Below are 22,612 nucleotides of genomic sequence, written 5' to 3'. Positions count from 1 at the left end.
TCACAAACTTCTTCCTCCATTACTTCTCCCTCTCCACTACTTCCCCAGCTAACGCTTCCCTTTCCCAGCACTCAGTGTACCTCCCCAGCCATATTTATACTTTTTTTGCAACCCTTCCTCAACATCCAATTACCTCCCTTACTTTCTCGCCTCTAATTTCCCGTCAATTACCCAAACTTCACTTTTAAAATTTTCTGTTTGCTGCCGTACTTTCCCTTCCCTCACTTCCACTCTCCAATAGTTTCCCCTGCTTTTCCTATCAAGATTAAAAGTAGAATTTTTTAGAAAACCGTTGTATTCAAAACCCGAAAGTCAATATTTTAACCAAATAACATTTTCATTTTAAATAAAAAACAATTAACTTCAACAAAAAGAAGAACGAATTTTCGACATTTAAAACAGTTGAATCTCTAGTTTGAAAAATTCATTTTTAACAAATTGTTGAATTTTTTAATCTTAAAAAAGACCAATGTTTATTAGAAAACAGTTGTATTCTGGATAAAAAAGATGATTTTTTAAAAATAATTTAGTTTGTAATTCAATAATTGAATTCTAAACCAAATAGACAAGTTTTCGAACAAAAAAGAATTAACTGCTACCTAAATTTCCAATCTGGAAGCCAGAATTTTAAAAGATAGTTATATATTTTTAAAAATGTTCATTTCGAATAAAAAGATGAGTTTTCAACGAAAAATGTAATGGATCAATTCAATAAATAAATAAGAATTATCAACAATTAATTTTTTATGGTGAAAAATTAACTACTTGGTTTAAGGCTGAACTGCTTTGTAAATAATAAATTTTTTGTTTGTTGCAGATTTACCATTTTAGTTGAAAAATAAACTATTTGGTCGTAAATAAACTCTTTTTGTTTTGAAAATTAATATTTTCGAGTTAAATTCTCAACTGTATTTTTAGAAAGTTCATATTTAAAGCTTGAAAATGAGATAATTTTGTAGTAAATTAAACTATTTGGTTCAATGTTAACTTCCTTGTTGAAAGGTCGTATTATTTTTTGAAAGTACAACTACTTTGTTAGGAAATTAAATTGTTTATTTGAAAATTAAAATACAGTGGCGTGCAGAAGTTTTGGGCCACCTCTTTTTTATGACTGAATAAATTCTCTTAATTTTAATTATGCCGAAGCTAAAAAAATGTCTCTTTAAAAGGTTGATTGGTTTTGAAATTCTGTTTGAAATAAGCCCAGGGTGAAGCCAATTTGTCTAGTTTTTAAGTGGATATTGAAAAAACAATGTAAGTTTCAATGTTTTCTTAAATTTTCAATAGCTTATGAAATAGTCAACATTTTTCAATGTTCTTGGGCTCATTTTTAAGCTTTTTTCCATCGTATCACAGCAGCTTACGAGTATAAATTGTAAAAAATTTCTTTTCGAATTGCAAGAACTTGAAGTTGTAATAAAAATGTTGGATAAATTTGAAAATAACTTATCTGTAGGCAAATCAGAATAAAAGTTAAATAAATATATATTTTGGAGAAATTACATAGAAACTTCATGATTATATGTTTCATATATTTTACAACAATATTTTTGTTAGTAAAAATAATATTTAAATTTGTCTAACTTTTTTGTTACAACTTCAAGTTCTTGCAATTCGAAAAGAAACTTTTTACAATTTATACTCGTTAGCTGCTCTGATACGATGGAACAAAGCTCAAAAATGAGCCCAAGATCCTTACAAAAATGTAGACTATTTCGGAAGTTATTTAAAAATTTTAAAAACATTTAAATTTACACTATTTTTGCAATATCTACTTGAAAACTAGACAAATTGGCTTCACCCTTAGCTTCTTTAAACAGAATTTGGAAAACAATCAACTTTTGCACGCCACTGTATTTTGTAGGAACTTCGCTTTTTTTAATTTAAAAATTAATTTTTTATCTGAAATCCATTTGTGAAGGAAATAAATATTGTTTGTTGAAAATCCATTGTTTTGTTTGAGTATTCAACTATGCTATTGAAAATCCGTCATTTTTTGTTGAACCTAACTGGTTGAAAACTAGTTTTTGAAACAGAAAATTTAATGTTTTCATTTTTGGTTGAAAATTCATAATTTTTAGTTAAAAATATAACTATTTCGTTGATAGTCATTTTTCTTAATTTCAGATTAAATTTCTTCTATAAAATAATAGACAATTAAACTTCTTGGTTGAAAATGCATGTTTGAAGGTTAAAAATACAGTTACTTGATCAAAAATACAACTATTTTCTTTAAAGTTTCATTATTTTGTTGAAGATTTAACTACTATTTTGTTCAAATCTTTTTTGTGTTGTAAAAAATTTAAATGCTTTGATGAAAATTCGTCGTTTTCGATGAAAATTTGTTCTTTTATACTACAAAAATTTTGGTAAAATTTTGCAAGCAATAAAAAGAAAAGAATACTTAAATTTTCAAGCGAAGAAATAATTTTTCAATAAAAAGATGAATTTTCAAATATGAAGATTTACTTTCTACTAAAAACACAATATTCGAACAAAATACATTGATTTTTAACCAAATACTTAGTTTCAACTAAAAAAGTGTAACTTTTCAATAAAATAATACATTTTCAACCAAATTAATTTTCACCTATAGTTTAATTTTCAACGAAGGATTTGAATTTTCAATTCCATTGTTATTTATATGTAAAAATTACAAAATTTAACTTACAAATTAAAAACTCTTTAAATAGCAGAATAAAAATGGTAACGTTAGAAGTTTAAAAGCTTTTCGAAATTTAAAAAATGCAAAGTTTTCTATGTAAAACAATTCAGTTTTAAACTACTCGTCTTAAATGAACAGTGAAATATTACTGAATATTAAATACTTATTCTTTTTCTAAATTGTAAAATTTCAAATTAAATGGGTTAAAAAATTTAATAGTTTAGACTTAAACAATATTTCAAATGTAATAAAAGCCTTTAATTACGACTATATTATTATGGAGTTATTTTTAAGTTGGAAATAGTTGATAAAGTTACAACTGCACGTTTAAATTTTTCTAGGGCTAAAAAAAATTAATAAAAATAGTATATTAATAAATTTATGAAATTTAATATAAAAAATAATATAAAGATGTAAAACTTTGAATTAAAAATATTTTAGTGATGATTCATTAAAATTTTTATTTAAAAATAAAATTATCGGAATAAATGATATTATATATTAATTTCAATTCTTATTAAAACTTTCGAATTGAAAAAGTTACAAACTGCAAATTCTCAAATTTTGAACGAATTTAGAATCGTTTTATCAAACCATTTATTGTTCAGTTTTTTATACGTAAAGTACAGATTCATTTAAAAAATCATTTATTTATTTTAATTTAAAGTGGATAAAATAAAACTGTTTTTATTGCATATTTATACATTTTTTGTTAATTCCCAATTTTGTCAACAAAACTGAACGGGGGTAAAAGAAATTCGAAAAATAGGAACTGAGTCCTGGAGCAGTTTAGGATTCAGTTCTAAATAGTTCAGAAGTCACGAAAACTCCTAGTAAGATTTCGGGGATCCTAACTTACCGTTTTTGAGGCAGCACTCATCGCATCAAGTTCTTCTCGGGGGTCAAAAATCATTATTAGAAATAAATTTTAAAAAATTTAAAGGTTCTTTAACTTTAAAAAAGACCAGAGTTGGACTACTCTAATAATAAGCAGCAAACAAATTTGAAAATTCTGGTCTGAAAATATTCAATACTGAAATTGTCTTATTTTGGAAATTTTGGTCTGAAATCATTTAATTTCGAGATTCTTCATCTTAAAATAAAATTGTTCAATTTTGAGCGCTTTGAATTAGAAATAGTCAAATCTGGATTTAGTGCCGGTTTTATGGCCAATTCTTAACCGATTTTGAATTTTTTTTAAAGAAAAATTCAGCATTAAATTTCAAAGAGATTTGGGTGGCCTGATTTTGAATTTTTCGTTTAAACTTTTATGTTAATGCAAAGAGTGAAGAAAAAGTCCATTTTTTCGTTTTCTTATTTATCGTCGTGAATTTTTTTTCTATGCTCAGCTTTGCCAGACTTTATGCACGGGGGTAGCTGAAAGCAAAAAAATGACATTATTAAGTTAATTGTTCTAAACAAATTGAACTAACAAATAGTCTACACTATGGATTCTTCGTTTGAAAAGTAAATGTTTGGATTAAAATCACTTGCTTTCATCGAAAAAATAATACTCGATCATAAAAATGTATCATACGATATTTTTTATTAACTTTATGAACAAATTAGATAAACAAATGCCTAGTGTAAATATTTAAAGGCAGAAAGAAATCGTTTTTCTCTTAATTTTCCTCAAATTATATCGCCAGTGTTGTTTAATGATGGGAAATTCTCATTCGGTATTTTAAATTAATTTTATAAACAAAATTGTATCAACAAATGCCCAATGTGGACATTTAAAGGCAGAAAGAAATCGCTTCTTCTCTTAATGTTACCAAAAATTATGTCGCGAGTGATATTTTGTGATAGAAAATTATAATCTGATATTTCTAATAATTTTATAAACAAATTCTATAAGAAAAAATTAAAACTTGGGCATGTAAAGGTCGAAAAAAATCCTGTTTTCTCCTAATTTTCCTCAAATCATGTCGCCCATGATGTTTATTTGTGATATTTTGTCATTTTATATTTTATCCTAATTTTGTAAACAAATTATTTCTTTAATATATAATATAATTTCTTTTGTTTATATAATTCGTTTACAAAATTAATTAAAAATATCGGGTAATACTTTTCCATCTTTATGCCTCACTGGCGTTATCAGTTGAAGTAAATTAGGAAAAAAAATTTTTTTCGACCTCTAAATGACCAAGATATAAATTTGATCATATAATTTGTTTATAAAATTAATAAAAAAATGAAGGATGATAATTTCATATATTTGAACATTACTGACATCATTTAAGGAAAATTAGAAGGAAAAACTATTTCTTTCTGCATTTAAATGTCTACACTGGGCCTTTGTTTATACAATTTGTTTATAAAATTAATATAAAATATCGTATGATATTTCTTCACGAAACATCACTCGCGACATAATTTTTAAAAAATTAAGAGAAAAATAGATTTCTTTATGCCTTTGAATATCCAAACTGCGCACTTGTTATTAATTTTTTTATAAAATCTATAAAAAATAACGAACGATAATTTTCCAACATTAAACATCACTGGTGTCATTATTGAGAAAAATTAGGGGGAAAAAACGATTTATTTCTGCCTTTAAACGTCCACACTATGCATTTGTTTATGAAATTGTTAAGAAATTTTGAATGGTAATTTTTCATCACTGACATCATTTAATAAAATTTAAGAGAAAAAGCGATTTCTTTCGACCTTTAAATGTCCAAACTGCGCATTTTTTCACATAATTTATTTACAAAATCTATACAAATATCGGATGATAATTTTTCACCATTGAACATCACTGGTGTCATAATTTGAGTCCACACTGGGAATTTGTTTCTAAAATTAATAAAAAATATCGGCTGGTAATTTTCCATCATTTAACATCACTAGCGACATATAATTTGAGGCAATTTAAGAGAAAAAGCGATTTATTTCTGCCTTTAAATATCCAAACTCAGCACTTGTTTATAAATTTATTCATGAAATCTATAAAAAATAACGAATGATAATTTACTATCATTAAATACCACGGGTGTCATAATTTGAGAAAATTTCAGAGAAAAAGCGATTTTTCGCCCTCTAAATGTTCAAACTGGGTATTTGTTTACATAATTTTTTTATAAAATCCCTACAAAATATCGGATGATAATTTTCCATCATTAAAAATCACTGGTATCATAATTTGAGTTCACACTGGGAATTTGTTTATAAAATTAATAAAAAACATCGGATGGTAATTTTCCATCATTTAACATCACTGGCGACATAATTTGAGGAAATTTAAGAGAGAAAAAGCTCTCTGAGAAAAAAGAAATGTCCAGACTAGGCATTTGTTTACATAATTTGTTTATAAAATCAATTAAAAACATCGGATGACAAATTTTTATGATGAGTATTATTTTTTCGACGAAAGCAAGTAATTTTTATGCCAACATTTACTTTTTAAACGAAGAATCTATTGTGTAAACTATTTGTTAAGGTAATTTGTTTATAACAATTAACTAAACAATGTTATAATTTTTTTGCTTTCATCTACCCTCGTGCATAAAGTCTGGCAAAGCTGATCATAGAAAACTTTTTTCACCATGACAAACAAAAAAACGAAAAAATTAACTTTTCCTGCACTCTTTGCATTAACATAACAGTTTAAACAAAAAAATTCAAAAATCAGGTCAAATAAATCTCTTCAAAATTTAAAGCTGAATTTTTAAAATAAAAAATACAAAACCTGTAAGAACTGCAAGCCACAAGTGATTTTGAACCTCGTTTTTTTTATTTTATCCCACTGTGCGGCGCAGCGTCAATTCTCGGAAACGCTAAATCGAGAATCAATAAATCCAGGTTCGACTGTAATACAATTTCCACTCCTTTTTAATGAAATTGTCTAATTTTCAAAATTACGGGCTGACGTTTTTCAAGTTTTCGGAGCTTTTTATTCAAAAGTCTTTCAACAAACACTTTCAATTTGAAATGAGAAATAAGTACATTTACATGCGTCATTCTGAATGGCGTTACACATTTTTAACAATGGCTTAAATCACATTATTTTTTACGATATTTGTACTTCTTGAATCTGTTTGTTCCTGCTTTGAAGGCTTTATGAAGAAAGTGGGTCGAAATGAGGAAAAGCAGAATTATTTTGTGAATATAATGAGGGCAGATAGTTTGATGAGCCGAGAAATAAGGGAACGAGTGGGAGGTGATAGGAAAGGTCCGGGGAAGGGGTGATTTTTTAGGTGGGGGGTCGATATCTCACGTGACTAAAAAAAGGGAGTGGTGGGGGCCAACAAAAATATTACAGACGATAACGAGGGGGAAGGGTAAATTTACTTAAAATCAAATAACTTGATTCATAAAATCTAACAGCATTCACCTACTTCTCCTATCTATTTGACGACACTTCTAGTTTCCCCCTGTTTGAAATCGTAGTAGCTAATAAATAATGAAATTGTTTGTTTTCATATATGTTTAAAAAGAGTGAAGAGAAATAAATAGATATTGCACAATTATTTTAAAAATATTACGAAAACAGTCGAGTAAGTTCAAAAGATATTTAGAATGTTTAGAAATTTGGAAAAAAACTACAGATATTTGATAAATTTTTGGACGTTTAAACTCAGCATTTAAAATATTATAATAAATTTTATAAAATCTTTCGAAAGTAAACAAAAATTTTCCATCAGATACTGCAGATTTTTGTACATTGTTAGAAAACTTTTCAAATGCATTAACATCTTTTTAAATTTCCTTTAAACCTTTTTTCTTTGATAAAAAATTATTTAAAATTTTCCCAGTAATCTTAAGAAAATGTTAATCTTCTCTTGAAACCTTTCAAAATTCTTAGAAAGCTTCCTTCATAAAATCTTCTCAGGTCTTGAATCATTTTTAAATCTTTTCAAGCCTCTAAATATTTCTTCAACTTATCCGGATTTTTTCTAAAACTTTTTTATCTTGCAAAATTGAAAATTCTGCTTAAAAAGCTTATTTTTATAGTTTTAAAATTTCTAAATATCTTTTTAAATAATTCATTTTTCTTAAAAAAAATTTATTCATGCAAAACTAAAAAAAAAAATGTCTCAAAATCTTCCAGATTTTCTATCGAGAATCTTTTTCAAGATCTACAAAACTAAAAATTAATCCTCTAAAATAAAACCTGAATCATTTTAAATTTTCCAAGAGATCTTATGTTGTTACCGGCAATCTGTTTTTTGGCAATTAAAGAAGAGTTTCAATTTTAATAAAAAAAAAGATGAATTTTCAATCCAAATATATGAATTTAAAAAAAAAATGTTCAATTTTTAAACAAAAAAGATTTTTCAGTCAAGAAAGAAAAAAATGTGAGGCAAATTATAATTTGAAGGAAAAATAAATTTTTAATACAAACTGAAAATTCCAAATAACTATTTATTTTTAAGTTATTTTGTAATTTTTCTAGGTTTTTGAGAAAATTTAAAAATATTGCTAAAGATTCAAGTTACGATAAAAGTTATTTCTTATTTCTAAGTTTATTCTTAACGAAAAATGTAATACATAAATTTAAAAAGTTTTTAGATAATACCTTTTTCTTCTGGAAATTTCAGAGAAAATTAAAACATTCCAAATGATTTCCAAAAACTTTGGGAAAGACTCTGGAGGATTTTAATTTAGGCCAATTTTTATAATATTTGTACAAGTTTTGAAACCTTTAAATTATTTCTGAATATATTTCAAATTTTAAGAAGTTTCACAAAGATTTAAAAATAATTAAAAACTTTGGAGCTTCTTAAGGATTTTCAAAAGTTTTCAGATAATACAATTTTCTTCTGAAGATGCTAGGGAAAATAAAAACATTTCAAATGATTTCCAAAAACTTCGGAAGAATCTGAAAGATTTTAATTGGAGTCAATTTTTGTAATTTCTGCAGAATTAAAAAATTTTAAATCATTATTTCTAAGGATATTTCGAAACTTTCAAAAGAATCGAAAATAATTTAAAAATTTGAAGCTTTTGAAGAATTTTGAAAAGTTTTCAAATAATACAATCTTATTTAGATCATAATACATTCTTTACACCAATTTTATACCTCCTCTGACTAGAATGTAAAAAGATAAGTTTTGAACGAAAAATGGAATAGTTTACTTTTTAGTTAGAAAAATAATTTTAAACCAGAAAAAAAGGAATTTAAAAAATTGTTCAGTTTTCAATTAAAAAAATGAAATATTGGCAAAAAATAAGAATTTCCACATAAGAAGATTACTTTTCTTCAAGAAAGACAAACTTTCAACAAAATAAACAAATTTTAAACTAAATAGTTGAAGTAACATTTGGAGATTGCGCAATATTACGTATTCCCCCGAAAATGGACTGAAATTGAGAGTTCAGTGTATTTAAAAGATAACAATGTAATAGAAAGCGAGTTAAAAATTGTTAAGGCATTTCAACGGATTTCAAAGATTATAATGGATTTAAAGAGATTTATAAAATTATCGACTTATTTCAACGAAATTTCCAGCGATTTTAAAGATACAAGGGCTATTCAGAGCTTTTTGCTATGCGTAATTTATTTATGCATAATCCCAATTATTCTGTAGTTCTGTGTCTAGATGGAAGGCACTCGGCTTAGAGCTTGGTGGTTAGGGTTCGATTCTCCGTGCCTGCGACTTTTTTTATCTTTCGTCTACAACATTGCATTAGATGTGTGGCAATAGTCCAATAAATGTACGGCAATATAATAATAAATTTATTGGAAAGTTCCAACAGACAATTTTGCACAATGCAGAGAATTCTGGAAAACAGTAATGGTCTCTGACAAGACAAATTTAGGAAATACGATCATCTGAAAAAACAAGATTCAAACCGTCGATGAAAATGTATTATTGCATATCATAATTTAAACCGACTTCGATAGTATTAGTGTGTAGCCTATGCCCTATATATACTTCGAAATCTGTAGAAAATTCATTATAGTGAAAACTTATAGTGAAACTCTTGAAATGCTACATACTGCAGTTTTCTCTATTTGAAGAAAATGCTGGTCTCTCTTGCGACATTGCTCTTACTAATAGCAGTTTTAACTTATTGCATTGGTAAATACAATAATACCAAAGCTTTTTAATTACCTTTTTATAAATTGTTAGCTATTTCAATTCCCAATTTCTGATAAAAACTCCACGGACATAAAAGGAAATCGAAAAATAGAAACTGAGTCTTGGTGCAGTTTAGGACTCAGTCAAAGACTATTCAAAATTTTTTCCGAAATCCGCATTTTTCTCGCTGCAATATTTTTCAATTCTCCAAACTAATTCCACGAGAGTACAATCACTAGCCAATATGACCGCAATATTCATATAACACCGCCACACTATTACATAAACAAAAAGTAAAAAAATTCAAATCATTTCAACTAAATTTGCAAAAAAATTGAAAATTTTATTTTAACTGCTTTGAATTGAAATGATACATCTTCAAGTCTTTTCTAAGGCCATTGTCAAATTTTCCAAATTTCAGGGTGAAATTTTTCCATTTTTGAATGCTTTTCATTCCAATTTTTTTAACAAACTTCATATTTTTCAAAACATTCACATAAATATAATTTAAAATTCACTTTTCTGAATGAAAAATCATTCTTTCTCAAAATTTTAGAGAATGCTTTAAAATATTATTTTATTTTCTCTTAGAATTTATTTTTCAAAATAAAAAATCATCTGAAATGTTAGCATTAAGCTTGAGAAAATATTATTCTCTTGAAACCTTTCAAAATTCTTAAAAAGCTTCTGCTTTTTTTTTATTTTCAGAAATCTACATTTTGTTTAAAATTTAAAAAAATCTTTTCCTATATTTCTATTATTTTTGAATCTTTTTAAAACTTCTTGAACTTCTTAATGCCTCTAAAAAACAACTTAGTTTTCTTAACATTTTAAAAATTCTACAGAATAAAGAAATAAAAAAGGTTTGCATTTACTTGAAACCATTCAAAATTCATAACAAGCTTGTTGGTATCTGTTCAACTAAATCAAATTTTCCTAAAATTTTGTACTTACAAAAATGCCGTTTAATTATACCATGTTTTTTAAATTTGCAAAATTGACAAAAAATGTATTCAAAACCTTCTAAAGTCTTTTTCGAAAGTTTAAGAAATCATTTTCAATGTTTTGAAATCTTTTTCAATTTTCCCATTGTCGATACTAAGATATTTTTAATTTGTATCCATAATTAAATTTTTTCGGATCTTTTTCAGTGTGAAAAAGTTTTAAAAGTTTTGTGTGGTATAAAGTTGTTAAGAACAAAATTATTTCCAAATAATATCGATTTAAAATATCCCTCAAAGACAGGATTTTTTATTTTTCTAAAATTTTAATATTGAATTTTATCTGTAAAAAAAGATCCCACTCATTTGCTCCACTGGGAATCGAACCACAGGTCAACCGATTGCCGGTCGGGTGCTTTTCAAACATGCTCTTTCAATTAACTTTCAATTAAAATATTATCTTTTATCAATAATTTCTAGAAACAGTTTGAAATACATGTTATCATAAGATAATACTAAATATTTGGAAATGTTATTTTACAAAAATGATTATGCATAAAATTTGTAATTTTTATGATTAGACAAACAAACTGAAAAGTCATATTCACGCAGTGTCGAACCAACCAAGTTTTCGGTAAGAATGCATGCAAGATATCGTGACTACGACTTTTTAAAAATCTATTAATAAACAAATGTTTAAATAATGACTTTAAAAAAGGCTCGAAACGACTATTAATAATTTCGAATTGAAAGCGTCTAAAATTTAAAAAATATATATATTAAACGAATTTCAATTGAAAACGTTCCAAATTGACCAATTGAAATTTATTAAGTAATTTTTTTTTAATAACATAAAAAATACAAAATTAATATTAATAATAATATAACAGAAAATTTCCCAATAACTATATGTTAAAAGTTTTTGAAGAAATCAAGAAATATTTGATAAATCTTCGGAAACGTTTCCAAACTTCTCAAATATTTCTAATCTATTTGAAACTTCTTAAATTCCTAAAAATATTTTTAACTGACTCGAATTCTTCTTAAAAAATAGAAAAATCGTTTAAAATGTGAAAAAATTGCCTTGTAATCTTCTAAATTTTCCCAAGAATTTGAAGAAAATTGGTTTATTCTCTTGAAACCTTTCGAAATTCTTTTAAAACCCCTAAAATTTATTTTTAAAATCTTTCAAAACCTACATTTCTAAAAATCTTTTAGAATATAAAATTCTTTTCGCATGCCTTCAATTGTACTAAATATTGCTTCAGTTCACTCGATTTTTCTTTGAAAATTTTTGAAATCTTTCGAAATGTTTTTAATACTTTTTAAATAATCTCTTAAAATTAATTTTTCGAAAGAAAAAATTATTTATATTTTTCCTGTGGCTCTTACTAGGGCTGTTACAAGCGACATAAACCAATTTCTTCTGAAAAAGATTATTTTTTGACAAAGTCACATCTGCTTGGTATCAAGGGGCTATTTCTCAACTTTAAGGGTTAGAAACAAAAAATTTTTGTGGCTATTTTTAAGAAGACCAAAAAAAACAGAGACACTTAATGTTAAAAAAAGAACTCCTTGACACCACGTAGATATTACTTTTTCAAAACATAATCTTTTGGGCTCCTCAAAAATTTCAACACCGATTGCAAAAATTTCAGCCAGTTTAAAAGATATTTACCTTTTATTATATTGATTATTATATTTAGGCTAAAAGATATTTAGGACTTTTAGAAGTTCGGAAGATTGTCTACAATGACACGAACTATTTCTAAAATTGCGAAAAATCTTTCAAAATAAAAAAAAAATTTCATAAAACCTTCCAGATAACTTTGATATTCAGATACATATTTCAAAATGTTTTGACACGTTTTTAAATTTCCTTCAAAAATTGGCTTTTCAAAATAAAATCATTACGAAATTTCACAGGAATTTCAAGAAAAGTTTTTTAATTTTTTGAAGTCTTTCAAAGTTCTTAAAAAGCTTCTACATTTCTCTTAGGAAATCTTCAAAAATTCACATTGTTGTTCAATTTTTTAAAATCAATTCAAATATCAAATTAATTCTTAATCTTTTTAGGCTTCTAAAACCCTTGAATTTACTCAAAAAATTTTACAATACTTTGTAACCTTATTAATTAGAAAATTGTGTTTTAAAATAAAAAACGAGTATAAATTTTCCCATAAATTTAAAGATTATTTTTTATTATCTTGAAACATTTAAAAAATTGAAAGGTTTCTTTATTTTCGAAGCCTTCCAAAATCTACATATTACATTTTGTATATCAAAGTGCTACACTCCACTGATTATTATTATTATTATTATTGAATACGTTATTGAGATAACGTTACATTAATTATAAACCTGAAGTTTTCCGATTTTTTTTTAATTTACAGGCATGGAAGCTCTATCCAATTTTAAACGAGGATTTCCGAGTTTTAATCGAAAATGGCGCCATGCACTTTTTAATAATTGAATCGACTTGTCTTTGACAAAGAAATTTCTTCTAGAGATTATTATTGCTAATAATATAAACAAATGCATTATTTCGGCATTTTTTTATGGAAAAATTGTTTTTTGTTTCAAAGTCATTTTTTTATATTAGGAATATCATGCTAATTTTAGAAAATATCAAAATTTGTTGATTATGATTTGTCGGAAGAAAAATTCGTTTTTTTTTCAATGAAGGTCCTTTCAGTTGGAAATTTCATAAAAATTTCAGCAACATGCATAACTAGTTGAAAAATTGTATGATTTTTTTAAACAAATTAAATAAACAAAAGTATAGATAAGGGATTTGTCGAAAGGAACAAATTTTTTTTTCGATGACATATTTTTCAATTGGGAACTTCATGATGATTTCAACAAAAACTATAACTAGTTGATAAATTTTATGATTTTTTTAGACAAATTTAATTGATTAATTTCATTATTAATTTCAGAAAAAATTCATAATTTATTGATGAATTTTATGATATAGTCCGTTTTACATTAGTTTAATTCGTTTAATAAGGCTGAAACTCCAGGATAATACATTTTTTTTATTAAATATGTTTTTAAAAAATACCATAAAATGTAACTGAAATTGTTTTCGATTTGTTTTTAAAGAAGGTTCTCAAAGCACCTACGGCTTTGACGATTACATTCTCATTAGGAAACTCGCGTTTCGCACTCGATAACTTGTGTTCAATTGAAAAACTTCATCAAGATAATTTGTAAATCTTATTAAAATCTACTAAAAATAATGCTTTAAACTTATTGATCTCTTAAAAACCCAAAATTGCATATTTTTGAAAATGATCTAACTTTTGGAACTTTTGTATAATTAAGAAATTTCATGATAATAGTTTCGAAAAACACATATTTTATATTTAGTAGAAATTCGTATTGATATTTCTTAACCTATTAAAAAAATTGTTTCCTTTTGAAAATGAAAAGGACGTAAATTTTTGAAGTTTGATCGAAGTTAAAAATGTTATGAAGATAACTTGCAAGTTTTTTTGACGCGTACCAGAAAATTTGACAAAAATTTCTAAAAATCAAAAAAATTTTATTCAAATTTTGAAAGAGCTGAAACTTTTTGAATTTTTGTCTAATCGAAAAAAATTAACTGACATAGTTTCCAAATATATTTGATATATTGTGAATGGTTGAACTGCGATACGTCACCCGGTGAAAAAAATTCGAACTAGAAAGAATAGGCACGATTTTAATTTGTGCATAAAACTGTTTTGACAATTTTTTTGTGGAGTTTAAAGCATTTATTGGATATTAAAAATAAGTGTTTATCGGAAATAAAATGTTTTAGATGGAATTTACATATTATACAATGAAAAACGACATTTTTTGACAGAAATATTTTTCTAAAAAAAAAAAACATTTATTGTTCTCTTTATGGTGATTTTCGAAAGATTATAAAATTAAATGGACTTATTTTGAAGCAAAAATAAACTCAAAATAAATTTTTATTAATTTATACATGAAATATTTACTGTTTAAAAATCTGATCTAAAAGGTTAGAATTCGCATTTAAATTCCAGCCGTCTATTATGCGTATTCTTGGCATAATATGGAAGTAATTTGTTGCTGCATACGTTAATTAAAGTTTATTTAATCTTACAATGCATTGAAACTCACATGAAATAATTGTATTTTTTTTAAAAAACCTATATCACAAACATGTGTTTTTCACTGCATAAGATGGAAATTCTATCTAAAACTATTTATTTTTGAAGAATATTTGTTTTAATATTTAATCATTGTTTTATACTTCACAAAACAATTGTAAAAACATTTTTATGCAAAAATTAAAATACATGTTTCAAATTGTACGTACTCTTTCTAGTCACATTTTTGGGCACCATGTGGCGAAATGGTAGACCAGCATTCCCAATAGTGCTGGATTTAAATGAAATGTCCTAACCTTTTAGAAAAATATATTTTTTTATATTTTTCTGAACATTTTCAAAATTATATAAAGTTTCCAATTTTCATCGAAATTGAAAATTTTATTTGGATAATTTGCAAGTCTTTTACCCATCTATAAGAAACATCTACAAAAATTTCAAAAAGAAGAAAAAAAATTTGAAAATTATGAAAATGCTATAATTTTTTAAATTGTGGTCTAATCAAAAAATTCGGCTGCAATAGTTTTTAAATACAGTTGGTATCTAGTGAAAACTTTGAATGAAATTTTTGTATCTATAAATAAAAAAAAAATTTTATATTTTGAAAAGTATATAACTTTTCTATTATTAACAAAAATTAAAAATTATATTTGGATAATTTTCAAGTCTTTTACCTATCTATAAGAAACTTTAACAAACATTTCTAAAATTTAAAAAACAAATGGGGATATTTTGAAAATGCTCTAATTTTTTAAATTGTGGGCTTATCGAAAAATTCGGCTAGAATAGTTTCGAAATATATTTAGTATTTAGTGAAAATTTTGAATGAAATTTTTGGATCTATGAAAAAAATAATTTTTTGTATTTTTTGAAAATTTTTGAAAAGTATGCAACTTTTCTAATTTTCATCAAAATCAACATTTTTATTTGGATAATTTGCAAGTCTTTTACACATCTATAAGAAACTTTGAAACAAAATCTAAAATTTGGAAAAAAAATTTTTTGAAATGTTAAAAATGCTCTTTATTTTTTAATTTTAGTTGGAAACGTCTGATTAACGAACTCAAACTTTATTTTGGGGACCTTCAAAAGTGTATGAAATGCGGACTCGATTGGACAAATCCTTCAAAAGTTAGCGTGGCTACAACATTCAGGTAACCATACATACAGACATACAGACATACAGACATACAGACATACAGATAGACAGACATCGACAAAATTTTATGATTTTCGGATTCTGAGCGTGCCGAAACGTAAAGATCCGTTAAAAACCACAGATCGAAAATTTGGATGATTACAGTACACTCTCATGAATAAGAATGTAAAAAGTTCTCATCGAAAAGAAACGAATTTTTCTTTGGATAAATGCCTTATCTATGCATTTTGTTTAAAAAAATCATAAAATTCATCAACTATTTATAAATGCTGCAGAAATTGTCATGAAGTTCCAAACTGAAAGTACAGGAAAGTACATAAATTTATTCACAGAAAGCCTGATTAATGCATTTGTTTATTAAATTTTTTTATATTATTAACAATAATAATCTCAAGAAGAAATTTCTTCATCATTATATTGGTTTTATCTAAATTTCTCGCAATATAACTTTAAAAAACGTAATAACAAATAATTTGTTTATAATATTTTTTTATTATATAATATTGGAATATCTTTAACTAATGTTACTCTATGAAACTTAGACGATGTCAACAATTTCCATGTTACTGACGACCACCGGGAACGTCAAATAGATAAGCTGGCCATTTTTTGTCATATTTGTTTATTTATAAAAAAATTGAAAGCCTAATTTAAAAATCAGGCTTGACCACTCTCTTAGAAATCTTATAAGCTTTTTTTCAGATTCCTTTTGTCTAAATCGGTTAATATTTAGGTGCTGGCGCGACACAAGCGCAGTTCAAAAAGTTCCCAAAAGTGGGAGCACTATGCGCAACTGTAAAAAAAATTGACAGTAGGTGACGTTTCGTACCCAAAGTCAGAGGAAAACGATAATTTATCACACTAATTTATGTTGCATGGAAATGATACCCTAACATTAGTATTAGATTCACACTTTGTTTTTGTTTTTTTTTTCGGTTAAAATAGTGTAATATTTTGTATTATGCCGTCCAACATATAATTGATTTTTCCGTTTTAAAATAAAAGTGATTTAAAATTTTTTGATTTGTATGACTACAGTGAATTTATCCTTATTTTTATGTTTTCAGAGAGGAGGAAAGCAACTTAAGTGGCCCCGGAATCATTTGAGAAATTCAAAATACACTCGACTCTCGATTTAGGAAAACGCAGTTTAGGAATTCCTTGAATTGCTGGCCCAAGCAGTTTCTCAGCGCGCAGGGCGAGAGACGCTTGCGACTGTAACCTCGGAAAGTCGCAGTACGCGTGTACTCTATCGAGTATATTGCGAAATATTATGCAATCCAATGGAGAATAATTTAGGAGGCCTTGGCTGTTTACGTTTAGAGTTTCCCGCTTTACGAGCAAGGGTATTTGCAGTCTGTATTAAGAAATTTTTTAAAGTATAATCAAAATACATTAAATTCATCAACTTTGAAGTAAATTTAGAAAAAAAGCAAAAAGTTGATTATATTAATAGAAATCTAAGATTAAATTAAAATAATTTAACGCAGATTAAAAATGATTAAAGATATGCTAACAAAATTTTTAAAATCCCAAAAAATTATATTAGATCAAAAGATTTCGGTTCAATGAAATATATACTTTTGTTGCAATGAGAATTTTTGTATGTTAAATGCATTTTTTCAATTCTGTTCAAACTTTAAATATTAGAAACTAAAAAAATATATATATTTCTTAATGCAAAAAACAATATAATACAGGTTTTAGTGTCGATAAATCGGCAGTTTTGGATATTTTGTAATTTCGCCAATTTTCTAATTCGAATATTTTCTTTTTCTGAAATTTTACGGTGCCGAAATTTTACTTTTTTTCGAATTTTTCAGACATCCATAAAATTATTAATAAATTTATCAAATAAAAATTCTAGAATAATATGATACCTCAAAGTTTCTGATATTACTAAATTTGAAAATTCTCGCTAAAAGAAAATTATGGAAATAAAATTGACGATCGCAAATTATAAACTTCCGAATCTAAAAAATTAGAAAATTGTTTAAAAAGTAAAATAAAAGAAATAAATCAAATAAATTTATTTTAAAAACCTTTTTTTATGCTATGTATTATTTTTTATCTTATAATTTATTTATTAAAAAAAAAATCAATGTAGAAATCATTTGTTTCGTATTTTCTTGACACAAAGTAATTCAGATTTGCAGATAAGAAATTTTCGTGAATAAACGCCATATTTTCTTATGGCAGCTTGTTTTACCTTTTCGCTATTTCTAATTGGTTCAATTTATTCAATAATTGTAATTGTGAAAATGTAATAATATATAGTATATATTCCATATATCTTAATATAATAATTATAATAAGTCAAACTATTTTAATTCTTTAAACTTAAAGGAAATTTTGTAGACTGTAGTTGTATCTTCAATGAAAAAAAAAAAATAGAATAATGAATTTTATATTTCAAAAATGCATTTTTAACCCAATCGTTTAATTTTCAAAGGGGGCAAATCATTTTCTACAAAAAAATCGAATTTTCAACAACAAAGCTGAACTGAATTGGAATAACAATTTTCATCAATTTTAATAACAATTTCAATCAACAAATATAATCTGAATATTTTCCGTAGAAAACATTACTATACATTTGTAATTATTTTGGAAATTCCCTTATATTCCCATCTTCCTCTTCTGACAAAAAAATAGCAAATAGAGGAAAATTTTCGAATGATAAAATTCCGTACGAAACCCAATATCCAAGCCATGCTACATACGATTTTTTTCACACAGCGATATCGTATTCATTTCTGTTTGGTTTAAAATTCAACTATTTATTAAAAAATTGAAACACTTTTTAAAAATTAATTCTTTTAGTCGAAGATTCATCATTCCAGTTAAAAATTCATCTGTTTAGTTGAAAACGTAATTATTTTGTTAAGAAATCATAACTTCAATTTCAAAAAATTAACTGCATTGTGGACTAGTTAAAAATTAATCTTTTTGGCTAAGAATTAATTTATTTTGTTAAAAATTTGTATTTTTCTATGCATTTTGGAAGAGTTCAAGAGCATCATAATTTTGTTGAAGAGTTCTAGGGAAATTTTTTATAAATTTTTTTTCTTCAAATATGACTCTGAAGTGAATAGCTCAAAAGATTTTGAAAATTTGTAAAATATTTGTTGAATTTCCGAAAAGGAATCAGGAAGATTTTTGGGTAAATTTTTTAGTTGTGGAAGATTTAAACAAATATTTTGCAAAAAATGTAATCATTTTAAAATTACATGTAAAAATTTTTAAAAAATTTTTGAAATAATTTAAAATTTGAAAAGATTGAAGAAATTTTAATACCTTAAGGAGAATTTAATTTTTCTAGAATCCTGGAAAAATATAAAATGAGTTTTATTTAAATTAGTTTCATAGGAATATTCAAAAACATTTCAAAACATTATTTAAATTCTTAAAAAAGCATAGAAGGCAATTTTTTTCTGGTTAGAAGATTTTTCAAAAATTTTCTATGAAAAAGCGAAAAACATTCATAACGGATGACAGGAAAAAATTTTGAATTAAAATTACAAATAAAAAAAGATTACTATAGTACTTTAAAACCTATTTTTTTAAATCAATCAAAGTTTGATTGAATCAAAAGTATTTAGTTTAAAAAATTGGATTTTGCTGCAAACATGAAAATTTTGAATGTTAAATGTATTTTTTTTAAATTATTGTTTAAATTTGAAATAACGAAAATTTAAATAATATTTCTCAATGAAGAAGAAAAATAAAAGAGCAACATTTTTATCTCAAGAGCAATAATTTTAAAAAACACTCCACATTAAAAATAAAGCTTGAATTGAGAAGTTTAAAAAAAAAATTATTCTTACTTACAATTTGAAAGATACTTTATAAAAATATATTTAGACTTACAAAAATTTCCCTTCTTAAAAATATTTAATAACTGTATTTGTAATAAATAATGTTAATATAAAACCATTTTTTTTATTATTTTATAATTCGGCAATTTTCTGTGGCGAATTTCATTTTTCGGGAATTTGGCAGCCCCGGTATTATATTTTCAGAGATCTTTTAGTCGTATTATTTGATATTTTATTTTTGAAAACAACTTAATATTTTTCGAAACCGAAGGTGACATTATTTGTTGTGGCCTACTTTTATCTTTTCGTTATTTCTTATCCCTTCATTTATTTGATAACTGTAATTATTTAAAAAATATCATGATAATTCATTTTCTATTAATAATTGTTATAATTTTGTGCATCACTTACAATTTTTCGAATGTGCGCAAAAAACATGTTTTCATCTGAACCAAAAAAAAAATATATTCAACCATAAATCAAACAGTTAATTTTTCAGTTAAAAATTCATTTTCAACTAAAATGATGAATTTCCAACTGAAAAAATCTATTTTTATCAAACAGAAGAATTTTCAAACAGAAAAATAAATAATTTTTTAACAAAACAAACTATTTTTTTAGCAAAGTATATTAATTTTGTACAAAATAGTTTAATTTTCAGCCAAAAAATTAATTTTCAACTACTAAATTGAGCAATTTTTAACTTTTTAACTATTAATCTTTTTAAAAATTCATTTCTTTCATTAAAATTTTTACTAGTACTTTTATGCAATTTTTTTAATTAATCCTTTTGCTTTAAATAATTTTTTTTTAATTCAACTGAATATATAATGGTAGACTTATCAATAAAAAAAGTAGAATTTTATAAACAAAATTTGAATACTTATTTTTTCGTTTCGACAAATGAATTTCTTTAACAAGAACGGAATAGTTACATTTTCGGCTAAAAGAGTTAAACTTCCACACGCAAAAAAACAACATCAATTAAAAACAAATTGGAATATTTAGATTTTCAATTAAAAGAATTAATGTTTCACAAAAATAGTAAAATTTCTGGAAAAATGAAATAGTTAAATTTTCAGCTAACAAAATTAAACTAAAAAAATTCAACAAAATTGTTTAATTTTTAACGCGGGAAATGTTTCTTCAACTAAAATGATAAATCTTTGGAATAAAACAGTTTTAATTAGGATATCGGAAAAAAACAGTTTTAATTAGGATATCGAAAAAAAATACATTTTCCATCGAAAGATGCTCGAATAATGCGTTTGTTTATTAAATTTTTTTTTTTTTAATATAAAATTTATCAACCAATTATGAATATCGCTGAAATCGTCATGAACTTCCCAATTAAAAAGACTGAAATAGAAAAAAAAAACAAATTTTTCCATCCACAGATGCCCGAATAATGCATTTATTTGTTAAATTTGTTTTTTAAAATCATAAAATTTGTCAACTCATCATGAATGTTGCCGAATTGATTATGAAGATCCCAATTAAAAGTCTGATATCGAAACAAAAAAGAATTGTTCCGTCGACAGGTGCCCCAATAATGCATTTTTTAATTAAATTTGTTTAAAAAATCATAAGATTAATCAATAAATTATGAATTTTGCTAAAATTATCATAAATTTCCGAATTGAAAAAAATTGACATCGAAAAAACGAATATCTCTCTCGAAAAATGCCTGGTTACTGCATTTGTACATTAAATTTGTTTATAATATAAGCAATTATAATCAGGAGAGATATTTTTTTATATACTATTGTTTGGATACCAATCGTTTGCAACATAACTTGAAAAAACGTGTATTTATGGAAAATCTTAGAATAAATTTTCTCAACAAATAATTTGTTGATAATAAATTTTTTTTGTATATTGTCTAATATTGAAATATCTTTAACTAATGTTATTTTATGCAACTTAAGCGATTTCAACCATTTCAACCATTTCCTATTATTGACGAGCACCGGGAACGTCAAATAGAAAAAAGGCCATTTTTTCGTCATATTTGTTTATTTGTAAAAAAATTAAAAACCTAATTCAATTAATTTTTTTGTCGAAATCGGTGAATATGTTTGGGCTGTATGTTACTCTGAACCAAACAAGTCATTTTTCTTCCCAATCTGCGGCCAACCTTTAGGTACGAAACCAAAAACTCTTTTTTTTTAGTATAATTTTGTAGGGCATTAAAAAAGACACCTTTTCCTTTTCTTGACTTTTTTCCACATCGTGCGTCTCAAAATTTTTTTAAATACGCTCAATTTTTGAAATTTTATCCAAAATAGCTGGCTAACGAACTTGAACTTTATTTCAGGACACTAAAAGAGTATACCAATGTTTTTTTACGAATGAAACAAAAAGTACCAATCCCATCAAAAATTTATTCATATCAAATTTGTAGATATTTTTTGGGTGCAAACTGCACAGTTTTTCTCTTTTAATATTTTTTCGTGTCTTGCATATTTTGGCCGCAAAATAAAAATTTTGTACTTTAAATTTTTTGTGGGTAAAACCATGACAGTACATCAAAAAATGAGAATTGTCGATTTTTCAAACAATCTCAAAAAGTTGTTATGATAGTCTTGTAGGGCTTTGAAAAAGCAACGCTTTTCTTCCCTTACCTTTTTTTATATGGTCCGTTTTTGTGCTAAAAATTTGCAGTTTCATTTTTTCTTCATTTCGAAAATTGTATAACTCTGATAATTTTCACTTTTTGCCGCAAGAAATCTTACGGATAAATTGTTCGAAATTTCGGGCACTGCGAATAGCCGTCCATAGAATATTTAAATCTTGAAAAAAAATTCCTAACAAATTTTTCAAAATGCTCTAACTTCAGAGGGTGTCTAAACCTGGACATTTGACAAAAACTGA

The 22,612-nt window shown here is 25.3% G+C and overlaps 1 protein-coding gene across 4 annotated transcripts in view; it reads right to left on the bottom strand.

Annotated features, from left to right (window-relative positions):
• The window catches only part of LOC117169468 (transcription initiation factor TFIID subunit 13), a 73,486-nt gene that overhangs the window by 11,048 nt on the left and 39,826 nt on the right, over positions 1–22,612 (bottom strand). For 2 of the 4 annotated variants that reach the window (XM_033355868.1, XM_033355867.1), the window contains exon 1: positions 3,525–3,651. The exons of the other annotated variants lie outside the window; for them this stretch is intronic. In XM_033355868.1, coding sequence (XP_033211759.1) covers positions 3,525–3,578 — 54 coding nt within the window. In that variant the 5' untranslated portion in view covers positions 3,579–3,651. Of the gene's footprint in view, positions 1–3,524; positions 3,652–22,612 lie in introns of those variants that run through there. 4 annotated transcript variants of the gene reach the window in all.

The sequence above is a fragment of the Belonocnema kinseyi genome, chromosome 3 (genome assembly GCF_010883055.1).
Source record: "Belonocnema kinseyi isolate 2016_QV_RU_SX_M_011 chromosome 3, B_treatae_v1, whole genome shotgun sequence".
Taxonomy (NCBI): domain Eukaryota; kingdom Metazoa; phylum Arthropoda; class Insecta; order Hymenoptera; family Cynipidae; genus Belonocnema; species Belonocnema kinseyi.
The sequence above is the reverse complement of the archived record's forward strand: the minus strand, read 5'-3'. Positions and strand labels throughout refer to the sequence as shown.